Source organism: Amblyraja radiata, chromosome 20 (genome assembly GCF_010909765.2).
Source record: "Amblyraja radiata isolate CabotCenter1 chromosome 20, sAmbRad1.1.pri, whole genome shotgun sequence".
Taxonomy (NCBI): domain Eukaryota; kingdom Metazoa; phylum Chordata; class Chondrichthyes; order Rajiformes; family Rajidae; genus Amblyraja; species Amblyraja radiata.
Genome location: NC_045975.1, coordinates 25,049,065 through 25,062,522, shown reverse-complemented (window position 1 = coordinate 25,062,522; position 13,458 = coordinate 25,049,065). Strand labels below are relative to the sequence as shown.

The 13,458-nt window shown below is 39.2% G+C and overlaps 1 protein-coding gene across 1 annotated transcript in view; it reads left to right on the top strand.

Annotated features, from left to right (window-relative positions):
- Positions 1-237: 237 nt before the first annotated feature.
- Positions 238-13,458, top strand: part of LOC116984403 — a 38,412-nt gene continuing 25,191 nt past the window's right edge. Inside the window, exons 1-11 of the mRNA XM_033038558.1 lie at positions 238-317; positions 1,910-1,971; positions 3,697-3,795; positions 5,067-5,158; positions 6,971-7,084; positions 7,482-7,536; positions 9,290-9,352; positions 9,613-9,680; positions 9,772-9,865; positions 11,149-11,265; positions 12,833-12,912. Of these exons, the coding sequence (XP_032894449.1) occupies positions 302-317; positions 1,910-1,971; positions 3,697-3,795; positions 5,067-5,158; positions 6,971-7,084; positions 7,482-7,536; positions 9,290-9,352; positions 9,613-9,680; positions 9,772-9,865; positions 11,149-11,265; positions 12,833-12,912 (860 nt within the window). The 5' untranslated portion in view covers positions 238-301. The remainder of the gene's footprint in view (positions 318-1,909; positions 1,972-3,696; positions 3,796-5,066; positions 5,159-6,970; positions 7,085-7,481; positions 7,537-9,289; positions 9,353-9,612; positions 9,681-9,771; positions 9,866-11,148; positions 11,266-12,832; positions 12,913-13,458) is intronic.

Here is a 13,458-nt window from a genome sequence, read left to right as displayed (position 1 = left end):
CGTTTTATTTTAAAATATATATATATATATATATATATATATATTGGGAATAACCTGTCTTGTGTAATTTTTTGATGGAATGAGTTTACCCATATAAACTCCAGCAGGAGGCGCTTCCTTCCTGGCAGGCGAGCCTTCAACGTCAAGCGAAAGGCCAAGTCCAAGTCCAAGGTCGCGCTGCTGCGCCACCTGCTGGCCGGGGGACCACGGGTGCCTCGTTTCCCGTCTCCAGGCAACCAGCGTGGACACAGCAGAGCGGGGTGGAGGGAGGGAGGCCGGCGGGTGCGGGGCCACATTTAACATGGAGACCCCGGCGGGTAAGGATACAAGCGGCACACTGACAGAGCAAAGAGAGCTCGAAATGCCTGCCAGTGTGTCACGGAGAGGAGCAAAGGATTATCTCTTTAAAATCAGTAACTTGTCAAGTGTTTATGCTGAGGAGGAAGGAATGTATTTCTTTGGAAAGGAGAAAGGTGGTTACTGATGAGCAGTGATCTAATACATTAAAAAACTAATTTTACGCATCATTTGTACGAAATAAAATATCTGCAAATCAGTATAGTTTCAGGGCTTTTATTTTTCATATATAATCTCTATGTTTATTCGTTTGAAGTTTTAGAAATGGCGCATTATTAGCCATGAAATGTACGCAATTTATCCCAAAATTGAGATTATGATCCACTTTGCCCTGAGCAGAATGGCATGTTTTCTGAACATGCTTTAATAATCATCACTTGGTTGAAGGTAGCAGAAGATGCCTGGTATAAGTCGAAGCCATATCTTCAGCAAGGAAAGGAATAAAGTTGTTCAAAATGAAGAATGTCAAGCAGGCCAGTAAAGTTAATTGCCATCTGTTTTAGAAATAGATAGCCTCTCCATTTTGAATGGTTCCAGACTTTTAGTCCACTTCTCCAGGAATCAATTAGACCACATGAAAAATGATTTTGGTATCATAAAAGTATATAGCATGGTAATAGTCCAGCTCTCTTCCATCCACTCTCTCCCCCACCCCCCCCCCCCACTACCTCTCACAATCATCTGAAGAAGGGTCCCGATCAGAAACGTCACCTATCCATGTTCTCCGGAGATGCTGCCTGACCTGCTGAGTTACTCCAGCACTCTGTGTCTTTTTTGGTGCACCAGCTTTTGCAGTTCTTTCTTTCTACAGAAACAGTCCCTTTTGGCCTACCTCATACTTGCCGGGCAGATGGGGCTCATCAGCCTGGGAGGGCAGTCCATCTAGGAGAGGGAAAACTATGATTTAAAACCTCCACTGCCTTGTGGCCATATCCAGTCATGGAAAAGGCTCCAGGAGTAAACCTCAAGAGAATCTGGAGTTGGAGCCCCTAAGGCAGTTCGTCATTGTCTACCACCTCGCTCTGGCAGCTACTGTGATGGTGCTGGTGCCAAACTCCCCCTGCTGTTCCTTTGGATCGATCAGCGACGTGGAGAGGGGGGACTGCTGCATGGGCAACAGCCTGTCCTCCATATGACATCGCCCAGGCTTGCATCCGACCACGATGCATCACCCATGGTCAGTCATGACTGAGAAGGGCCTACTATACATGCCGGCCATGATACTTAGCTACACTAAATGCCTGACTAATATTTTAAAGAAATTCATGACTTAACGTTAATTGATATTCAGGATGGTACGATTTTACCTTATCTCCTTCTCCATTTAGCTTGGTTTAGCGCATTCTTTCAATGGAACTCCAGTCTGCATGCTTGGGATAGATGAAGAAGGGTCTCGACCCAAAACGTCACCAATTCCTTCTCCCCAGAGATGTTGCCCGTCCTGCTCAGTTGCTCCAGTATTTTGTGTCTATCTTCAGTGTAAATCAGCATCTGCAATTCCTTCGTACACATGCATGTTTGGGATGATTATTTTCCTTTAAATATTCCTCAGACCTATTGTCCATGATTGGAGAAGGGAAGGAAAACAAAGGAACAGAAAGACCCACTGAAGAGGTATTGTAAATCAAATTACTTGTCTGTTTTCACCAAACTATTGCATCGATGAACAGCAGGCCAGACAACAGTATGCTAGTGCAAGCTGCACTGTTGATATGTCACTCTTGGATTATATGGTCAGTGATATGTATAATTGGTTTGCGACTGATTATGTGATCTTGGCCTTCTAGTGATCCTGCAGAACCATCCAGGAAGAATGGGGAGGCAAATATAATGATGAGGCCCTATACAATGATCAGGTTTTTAATGCCATACTGGATATTGTGAACTAGCCAAAACAAGCACGATGAACACTTGGAAAGAAGCAACTATGTCAGACTGACTTTCATTAACCTGTCAAAGCATTAAAAACCTCTGAATAATTTAGAGACTTGAAGAAACAATCAAAATCATGGGGGCAGCACGGTGGTGCAGCGTTAGAGTTGCTGCCTTACAGCGCCAGAGACCTGTGTTTGATCCTGATCCCAGTAGGTGCTGTCTGTACAGAATTTGTACGTTCACCCCGTGACCACGTGGATTTTCTCCAGGTGCTCCGGTTTCCTCCTACACTCCAAAGATCTATAGGTTTGTTGTTTAATTGGTTTTGGTAAAAAATTGAAAATTCTCCATAGTGTTTTAGATAGTGAAATTGTAGTTTCAAGATACTTGAAAGATCACCGGTCAGTGGGTTGAAGAGCTTGTTTCAATGCTGTTTCTCTAAACTAATGTATACCATCCAAAATCCTTCAAAAAATAAAACAAGGAATATAAAATTTTAAAAAACAATTGAGGCGGACACATTCTCTTAAATTACTATTCTAAATGCTTTTAAACATTTCACAACACATTAAATAATTTAAATTAGCAATCCTTTAGAGATTTAAAGAAAATGTAGAAAGATTTCAATTTTTTTTTAATAGCTATCTGATAGCCCTCTTGCATGAAGAAAACCTGAACATATCCGCAGACTGCTCAGCGCAAGTTGCCCTTCTCCCGCTGAACTTTGAGGAGTCCAATGCCAGATTGCAGCCAACTTCCCATTGGTAACCTACTGAAAGCAACTTCTGCATTCTTTGTATTTTTACACACAGCAGAAGTTTGGAAGTTGCCGTCAATTATGGTTGGAAAAATTTCCCAATACCAGATTGAGTTTTTTTTTAAAAGACACAAAGTGCTGGAGTAACTCAGCGGGTCAGGTAGCATCTCTAGAGAACATGGATAGGTAATGTTTCAGCTACATTTCTTCAGTCTGAAGAAAGGTCCCAACAGCAAACGTCACCTATTCATATTCTCCAGAGATGCTGCCTGACCCACTGAGTTACTACAGCACTTTGTGTCTTTTTTTAAATTATATTGTCTCCCTAGATACTCCCATATTTTCATTTCCGCTCCCAATACCCAGTGACAAGGCTGACTTCTTTCTAGTTAATAAAGGGATAGAATGAAGACATAAAAGGGTAGAAATCACATGGCAGGTGGAACCATAAATGGGCTCATGGGTTACCGTTGGGTCGTATAGACAAAAGCAAGCTCATGTTTTAATGAAGTCAGACAGAGCAAATGTAGGAAGACGAGAAGCAAATATTTCATCAATGGGAAAACTAATCCTGAAGACAAATAGATGACTTTTAATTTAAAACATCCTGATCCTAATCACATTTTGAAAATGGATTCCAAAAGTGAAACTCTAATGTCCAATCACTGTGGTGAAATTAAAATAATTTTTTTCTGCTTTGTTTAAAGGATGCAAAGGGGAAGGAGGCAAAGGATTACGCACTGTTTGAAAACCTGTGTGATACAGTTGTGTCATCTCTAGTACTACTGCAGGGTAGCATCACTGAGGTATCCAACAGACATTCGCCTATTCACAAATCTTGGAATATATCCCTCAGACCTACCTTTAAAACATAGTGTTGTAATATTACTTGATGAAGCTTGTTTGTGAACCAGCAGTGCATTATCTTTTCCTCCTCCCTGGCTTTTACTGCCAACATCGGCGATTGTTGGCAGTTTATTTATGAGGACAGCCCAATAGAATCTGATCCCAACCTCATAATGCTTTGCCATATTATCTTGTTGAAGAGTTGAGCCATCTGAAATGTTTGACATTCCAAGGTAATTGATGGTGTTATCTTGTGTGAAGATATCTGATGGTCTGTAGCAGGACCACAGATCGTTTTCTAATTCTGGGCTCTATGCTCTGGTTCAGGCTTTGCCTGAGATTATTCATAGTTCCTTTAATGTGCATGTTTGTGTTTAGGTGGTCCAATTGTGAACCACAGTTATAGATTATTAGTCAGTCTGAAGGCAGCAGAGGGGTTGCATAAATCAGTGGCTTGTGGCAGTGCTTAACAAGAAATAAAATTATTGTCAATTTTTCAGAGATTTATTTTATATTGAGAACATGATGAGCAGGTGAAGCATCGTTCGCTTTTAGTTTAAATATTTAAAGGAAAACAATGAAAGTGTTAACTACGTTAACAAAATAAATTGAACTTGAACTTGTGCCCAAGTGATTCTTAAATACAGCAAATTGCAAAACACTAGCAGCTTTCTATACGTGTTCAATTTATAAATGTTTCCAATATTTGCCTAATTGAGATGATCCAATAATCCTTTCAACAGGTTCAGTAAAATAATACTTTCACTAAATGCTCATTGTTATTTATTTAAGATAAAGGAAGTTTGCCTGGCAGTTGACCAATTGCTATGTTATTCCTTCCTTCACACCCTACCTAAGTTTGTACTGAACTCAATTCTAGTTAGAATCAGAAATTAAAATTGTGTAATAGTAAAATACTATGTACAGATACATAGTTATCTTGGAGTGCCCACTGATAGCTCTAAGATTGCTCCTGTTTGGAATTCTCCATCCCCTGTATTCGTAACCCTGATGTGTAATTAAGCAAGAAGAGCTCTTTTACCTAGTGAAGCCACTCAATTTTCCACCTATTCCATCTGAGAAAGAAGTCCTTACAACCTTATTTTCATTATTCTTTCCAGAAAATCAATGACTCTTTGTAAATTCTAATGAGGACTACATCTTTCACTATCACGGAGCATAAATTAGTATGAGCTATTAATTTCTCTTCATCTCTTTGGTCTTCCCACAGCTTATGGATTTCAAAGATCAACTGATGAATCATCCGCTTCCGAGCAACCTCCTAACTCATTTAGTTGTTACTACAGGGAGGATTTTCCGAAGGTATTCCAAACACTCACATTGTATTGAGATTGAGACTATTGCACCATCTTTTACTCCAGCTCATTTATTCATCGACATTTAAAAATGTGCAGATACTAGCTTCTGTTATTCATACCCTCATCGTATGATGGTATGGTCTTTTAAAATACAACCCTTGGCATTGCCAATCCTGAATTATCATTGTGTTAGCTATGAATCATAAATAGTGCTCTTCATGTGCTGCAGCTGGGTAAGTGGGAGGAGGTGGTTGTAGTGGCCATTTGGCCTTTTTTGCATGTCATTGATGATGGCATGTGCCTTTAAATTTTAGACTACCCGTTATATTGTCGGTGGGATTTATGACGTGTTTATGGGGATGTTTGGAGCTTAGATGCTTGCGCAGAAGTTCTATCATATGAGATCATGCGGGCCATGCGGGGTCCATGGGAGATCTAAAGGAGATCATGCCAGATCTTGCCAGTGTTACGGAGACACGAGGAGTTTACTAATGTCTAAAGTAATAAGCTGGAGTTCGAAGAAGATTGTAGTAACGAGTCGGAAGAAACTTGGATGTATCTTACTGTTTTCTATCAACAGTAAAGCATTTATTCATCAAAAGACTGTCTTTTTAAGCCATATCTGAGAAGAAGCTCTGAAGGTCTCTGTGTGAGCTTGCATGCATTTAGAAGACACCCCCTTCAACCATTCTCATCCAAATAGCGGCTAGGGTGCTAATTACCTGAAAGATATGAACATCTGCCGCTACAGTGGTGGCTGGGGGTGGTTTTGAAGTGAGTATAGAGAGAATCATAGTTTGTTTGAAGGAATTGGAACCAGGAACAGAAAATGGCAATATTTCTGCAAGTGTGGGAAGGTTGTGTAAAATTGATTGAATTGATTGAAAAATGCATCATGGATCACGAATTCCATGCCGACCATCAATCACACTAGTTCTATGTTATTCCACTTCTGCATCTACTCCCAACACACTGGGGGCAATTTACAGAGGCCAATTAACCCACTGAAACGTTTTTGAAATGTGGGAGGAAATAGAGCGCTTTGATGAAACCCACAGTCACAGGGAAAATGTGCAAACTCCACACAGACAGGATCAGAGATTAGGATCAAACCCAGGTCTCTGATGTTATTTATTTGAAGATAGCAGAAGAAAATGGATGAGAGATCAGGACCAAAATTATTAGTTTGCAGTGGGAAGCAAATGAGGGATCAAGACCAACATATCAGAGGAAAACCACTATTGGAATGAATTATTTTTCCTTGTCAGGAGTATCTGGAGTCAAGGGTTGGGCATACGAGAAAAGAAGTAGCTACCCCTGATGGAGGTCAGTGAAACTTTGGAATTATTTACCCAAGGTGGCAATGCAAGCTCAGTCATTAACTATACTGAAGACAGAGTTTGGTAGATTATTGTATGTTAAGGGAATCCAAGGATATAGAGTTAGCACAGGAAAGTGATGTTGGGTTAGAGATCAGCCATGATCTTATTGAATGTCAGAGTTAGCCTGTGCATTAAAATGACCTCCTCTATTCTTGCCCTCTTAAATATTCTCTTTTCATGCAATTAATAGGTTAAAAAAAAAGTTTGATCTAATCATGGCTATTTAGTTTGCCTCATTTTCCATCCCATAATTTTAACTCTTGGTGATATCCCACCATTTAGCACTTGGCTCTTGGATGCTTGCCTAATTGTACATGGATTCAATTAATTTGTTTTACTGAAAGAAGAAATTATTTGATGAGGTACCTGAAATATGTTCACTTTCTGTTTTCATTGCTCTCTCTCACACCCACCCTTTTGTGTTTGCGGCCCAGTGCCTCTGACATGTTTACTCCGACCTCTGAGCTTGTCCGTCTTGTACGATTCTACGCTACTCCCTGGGAAGAAAAGAAAGAAATCCTGCAGCGCATATATGTGAATCATGAGAGGTATGGATGCATGTTTCCACATTATAGAAAATTAATTAAGAATTGAACTACTCAATGGTATTTTGAATAAAAAAACATCATCTGAATTTGCTGCTACACAAGCAAGCAATTCAACACTTCACTCTACAGGTTAAGAGATCCGTAGCTCTAAACTACAGGAGCATGGTTTTAATATGATGGAAGTAAATGTACAAATGCTTTCATAAATGCAGTAAAGCATAACCTTCATCTATCCAGAAACATTAAATGAACCCTTGCCAATCCCAAATGGACAACTGTCTATTGGAGCTGGCCGTTTTATAGATAAAGTTGAAAACAATATTTTTCATCTGGTCCCAATAGTGCAAGACACTATAAATTATTCTTTAAATAAAATATTTCTGTTTTTCATTTGCAGGAAAAAGCATCAGCTGAGTGTGGCAGTGAGGAAACTGCAACTTCTTGATACTCAGGTAAAATGCAAGTTGGCTAGATAAAAATAATTGATCATTCAAGGGGGTGTGAAGCCCAGTCATCTAAATCAGAAGATTGAGGCAAATTATATAATTCATGAGTACATCACATAGTGCAGAAGGGAAAATAAATAAACCGCAGATTATAGTATTACAACAACTGAGAAGTGCAGATTTTTATTTAAAGTGCATGGACTGCAACAAAGTAGATTGGAAGGTCAGGAATTCATCCTTAGCATATGAGAAGTGTGTTCAAGAATCTGGTAAGAGCAGGGAAGAAGCTGTTCTTGAATCTGGTGGTATGTACTTTCGAGCTTTTGTATCTTCTGCCCAATGGAAAAGAAGAGAATAGAGAAGGACCAAGGGTCTATATGGTCCATGATTATGTTGGCTGCTTTCCCAAGGCAGCCAACATTAGGGAGTAATATTTCTTCGCCCTAGTTTCAATGTGGTTGGACTAGGACAAATTGTTGGTGATATTTACACTTAGGAATTACATTTTTTTGATCATCTCCACTTCCACACCATTGATACAGACTGGGGCATGCACTGTACGCCACTTCTTGAAGTCATTCACCAGCTGCTTCATTTTGGTGACGTTGATGGGGAGATTGTAGTCTTGATACCTTGTTGCTAAGCACTCTATCTCCCTCCTGTACTTCATCTTGTCATTGTTTGAGATCCGGTCCACTTTTATTTTTACTTCCTGGTCCTAATGGTTTTCATTAAGTCGTATTTCAAATTAAACATGTTTTCATTCTTGTTTTGGAGCCATTTTCATCCCCCCCACATTTTCAAGAGTGCCTCTCCTTTCCACAGTATCTAAGAGTGTTCAATGAATAAACAATAGACCTTTAATTAGCTATGTTAGGTGGACAGGGTCTTTTAGTCAAAAGTAGTAAAACAGCTAATGGTTTTAGCTTTATCTTTGCACAAAGCTGTCATTTATTGAACCAAAGGAAAATAACTGCAGATGCTAGAAATTGGAAATAAAATCATGAAATGCTGTAAACCCCCAGCAAGTGAGGCATCACATGTGGATAGAAAAACATAGAGTTAACCAGACTTCACATTTCAGGTCAATGAAAGAATATCAACCCAAAATCATAACTCTCTTTCTCTCTCCAATAATCCTGTTTGACCTGTTGAGAATATCCAGCATTTTATGATTTTATTAATGATTTTTATCTGGTTGATTTCAAATGGTTTACTGCTAACAGTTGTTTTTCTGTTTATTGATGCAGGATTAACACGTGCACAATTTTGTTAGTTTGTCTTCTTGCACTTTGAGATAGTTCAACAACATTAGCTTTTTACCAATTGAATGAAACAGTTTTTAAAAAAAAAATTCATTTATCATTTTTGCTGCTACGTTTTGTTAATTTTATTCCTGATCTTATGTAAAACTTTTGGTATATGTTTTAAATATGAGATTTATCATTCTATTCAACTTTTATACAGCTGACTTAGATGTTAACAGGGTCAAAATTATTATGAGTTCTGCCAGTCTCTAACTAATTTCAGTGTTTCAAATTTACTTTTGTTCAATAATAGTGGATATTATAAGTAAGGCACTGGTAATTTCAGCTAAGGCAAACTTGCCACAAACAAAACTGCTGCTCTTATGTTATCCCCGATTGCTTCCCTCAGCACTTGTTACGGATGGATTCATTTTCTGACAGATTGAAAGCTGTACTAAGTTTTCTGATGCTCAATTCTCTCCATGGTCACATCTTACAATTTCTCCTTTTAGACCAAGTGGTTTGCTCGGGAACGTCAAATCCTGAACTGGGAGAAGTTGTTTGTAAAGCTGACGGTATGTGATTTTGCAGTACTCTAGACCATGCTGACAATGCAAGAACAGGCAATACTTCAGGGATGAAATGTTGATGAATTACCTATTCATAGAGGTTGCATTTTCTAGCAGAGCCATTCAGTTATGTTTGCAGTCCACTAAAGTGCTAATGACAAGACTAAACTGCAGAGAGCAAAGTTATAAATGCCAAGTAAATATCTGTGTTCTGTAAATCTGAAGATATTTTAATTTTAATCTTATGGCAATTTGTCTTTGCACAGACAACAAAGGCCCATGGGAGACGGTGGAAATTTCAGATAGAACATCTGAAAAGGAAAGGTGCACTGAGGTAGGTGAGAGTCTCAGAATTATATTCAGTCACTGATGGTTCCAGAGCAATTGTAGTTGAGATTTGAAGATCATTCTCATTGCCATTACAGCTCAGAATCTCAAAAGTTTATAGGGACTCCTACTCGGTCAGAGAAGAGAGATGGACAGACTGACCCCAAGCAACATGTTGTATCAAAAGAGACAGTAAGTGGTATTCTTTATAAAAGATTGCTAAAATGTAATTATTTATTATCCGCGTGTTCAATTGACATTTGATGAAAATTTTAAAAATCCTCCTATACTGGAATTTTTTAAACAGAAAATGCCAGGAACACTTAGCAGATCAGGAGGAATCTGCAGAAAGAGAAACGGTTAACATTTCACATTGAAGACTCTTCATCAGAGAAGATTTAAGAGGACGTTGCCAGGACTCAAGGGTCTGAGCTATACGGAGAGGTTGGGCAGGCTAGGGCTTAATTCCTTCGAGGGCAGGGGACTGAGGAGTGATTTTATAAAGGTGGAGAAAATCAAGAGAGCTAGATTTTCAAAATGCTTTTAACATGGCACTTTATAATAAACTAAAAAGTTCAGAAATTGTGAGACAAATTGCAGTGTGGTTTGCAAGCTGGCTTCAAGACAGAAAGCAGAGAGTGGGAGTACCGTGCAGCAATTCACAGTGGAACAAAGTGAGTAATGATATTCCACAAGAAACAGTAATAGGACTATCACTGTTTATAATTTCCATTAACAATTTAAACTTTGTAATAAAGAGTTTAATTTCAGATTTGGAGATATGGAGGTGCAGTGAATACAGAAGTGGATTGCAATAAAATGTAGGAGAACTTTGCAAAATGGGCAAATTATTGGCAGGTTCAATATCAATAAATACCAGGTAAAGCATTTTGGTAGGATGAATAGAAATATTACTGAATAGTTACTTAAATTGGAAGGTCCAGGTGTGGTTAAGGAACAAAGGGGTCTCTGAGTAGAAATATTTCAACCATTAAAAGTTGCAACCTTGGAATAGCGAGGCCGTAAGTAAACAAACAAGACACTATGTTTCTTTCTAAAAAGATGTGGTGAAGTTGTGCTAAAGATGTATCAAACCTTGAATAGATTACACTTGGAGTGGCGTCTACCACCACATTAAGAAAATATGTTGAGGCAATGGAGAGGAAATATTTTTACAAGGATGATACCAGAAATGCAACATATACATGTAAAAAAACGATGAACATTTGAATAATGAAAACTGAGGCAAAACTGACTTCAGAATGTGGCACTCACCACCACGGGGATTGATTGAAGTGAAAATTACAGATACATTAAGAGAAAGCTCCACAAACAAATATATCCAGATGAGGAAAGATTAGAGAAAACTCAAATAGACCAAACATCCGGGCATTAGGGTTAGGCTGAATGCCCTGTTTGTGTTCTATGTCCTATATTTTCCTGAGTAAATTGAACGGTATTACTGCTCCATGAAGGAATCTTCAAAGAGTCTGGCTGTCAGAGAGGATCAAGGGGTTGACACAGATGGAAGCAATGAGGACGAAGATGAGGAGAATGAGGACAGTGATTCGGAGCAGGTCCCAGCAGTGAGAGTAAGTCTCTTCCGTAATGTAATACATTTTTGCACGTTCATGAGAGAAGAGAATGAAATTTATTTTGTACGTTTTTTTATATAGAAATGCAAGGTGTCCAAATTTATTTCACAATCAACAAAGTATTCGCTTCTGCAACCTACAAACATCCTGTTGACACCAATGAGATCAATCTGTTTTGGTAGTGTTGATAAAAATGTAATAATGACGATAGAATCCCCCAGCTGTTTTGATCTGTGCAATAGAGGGAACAGTGAGATCATATGAGATTTAATCTCTCATCTAAATGTCCACACCTTCAGCACCGCAATGCTCTCATGATGCTGAATTAAATTTTCAGTTTAGATTATGGAATGATCCCGAGGTGATTCAGCCATAACCAATAGTTAAAGGCGGTGATTATTACAAACCTGAAGATCCTTGACCTGCGCTGGGTTAGCTGTTCTCTCCTGGGATGGCTGACAAAGTGCTGCAGATGTGCTTAGTTCCTTTAAGCAGAAAGGGGTAGAAAAGATCTAGGCAGTCTGCTTGTAATCACCATTCAAGTGTACACACAGACACTGTGTATAGATGTAGCCTTACGGTTTATCGATACCCCCAAAAAACTTTCACTGGTTAAGGACAATCACTAATATCGTAGGAATTTTGCAAGAGCATTCAAGAATTTCCCTCATAAGTAAAAATCAACGGTGACCCAGCATTTGTGGATCATGTTAATTTCACCATTTAACTTCTCCAAATCAAGTGAAAGTAATTTCACTTTGTTTATGCACAATCCATGCATTAATCTCCAAACCAGAGCTCTGAAGTTACAGCATCTGATTTTACGTTTCTATACTGACCTTGGCACAGATATTTTCATTCAATTCTCAAGGACATTTGTGTTCATAAGTTATAGGAGCAGTATTAGGCCACTCAGCGCATCAAGTCGACTCTGCCATTCAATCAAGGCTGATCTATCTTTCCCTCTCAACCCCATTCTCCTGCCTTCTCCTCATGACGCCTGACATCCTTACTAATCAAGAATCTGTCAATCTACACCTTACAATATCCATTGACATGGCCTCAACAGTCATCTGTGGCAATGAATTCCACAGATTTACTAAATAAATTCCTCATCTCCTTTCCAAAGGTACATTCTTTTATTCTGTGGGTATGGCCCCCTGTTCCCAGACTCTCCCACTAGTGGAAACATCCTCTCCACATCCACTCTATCCAGGCCTTTCACTACCTGTATTTGGAAAGTTTGAATCAGGTCCTCCCTCATCCTTCTAAACTCCAGCGAGTACAGGCCTAGTGCCATCAAACGCTCATTACATGTTAAACCAATCATTCCTGGGATAATTCTCATAAACTTCCTCTGGACCCTCTCCAACCCCAGCACATCCTTCCTCAGATACGGAATACAAAACTGCTCACAATACTCCAACTACGACCTGACCAATGCCCTATTAAGCCTCAGCATCAAATCCCTGTTTTAATATTCTATTCAAAATAAATGCAATGTTTTGCTTGTTACTCGCCTGCTCATGTGCATTAATTTTTCTCTGCATTTTTCTTAAATAAGAACACCATTGATGGTGAAGCACAGACAGAAGGGCAGACAGAAGAGCAGGGGACATGGACAGGTGACCCTCTCCACTGCAGGTAAGAGACAGTACAGAAAGGGCAATTAACTTGTGAACAATTCAAGTACTTGTGCACACTTTTTACTTTTATCCTTAAATCGGTACTCCCACACAGTTACTGATTGAAAAAAAAACAAAGTGCTAGAGGACAGAAATGCTAGAGTTACTCAGTAGGTCAGGCAGCATCTCTGGAGAACATGGACAGTTGACGTTTTGGGTCACGATTCTTCTTCAGAATGGAGAAGAGTCTAAAGAAGAAATCCAACCCTAAAAGTCACCTATCCATGTTCTCCAGTGATTCTGCCTGACCCGCTGAGTTACTTCAGCACTTTGCATCCTTTTGTGTTAAACTAGAATTTGCAGTTCCTTCATTATACAACATGCTGGAGGAACTCAGCGGGTCGGGCAGATTCTGTGGAGTGAATGGGTAGAAGACATTGGGACTGAGTACTTTTTTTCATTGCGGTGGCTGAACTTGTTAAACATAGGCCCACTACCCTGTTCATTAATGAAACGCTGTTTGATTACATAATCATTACCCTGATAAATCAACAGAAAATAAACT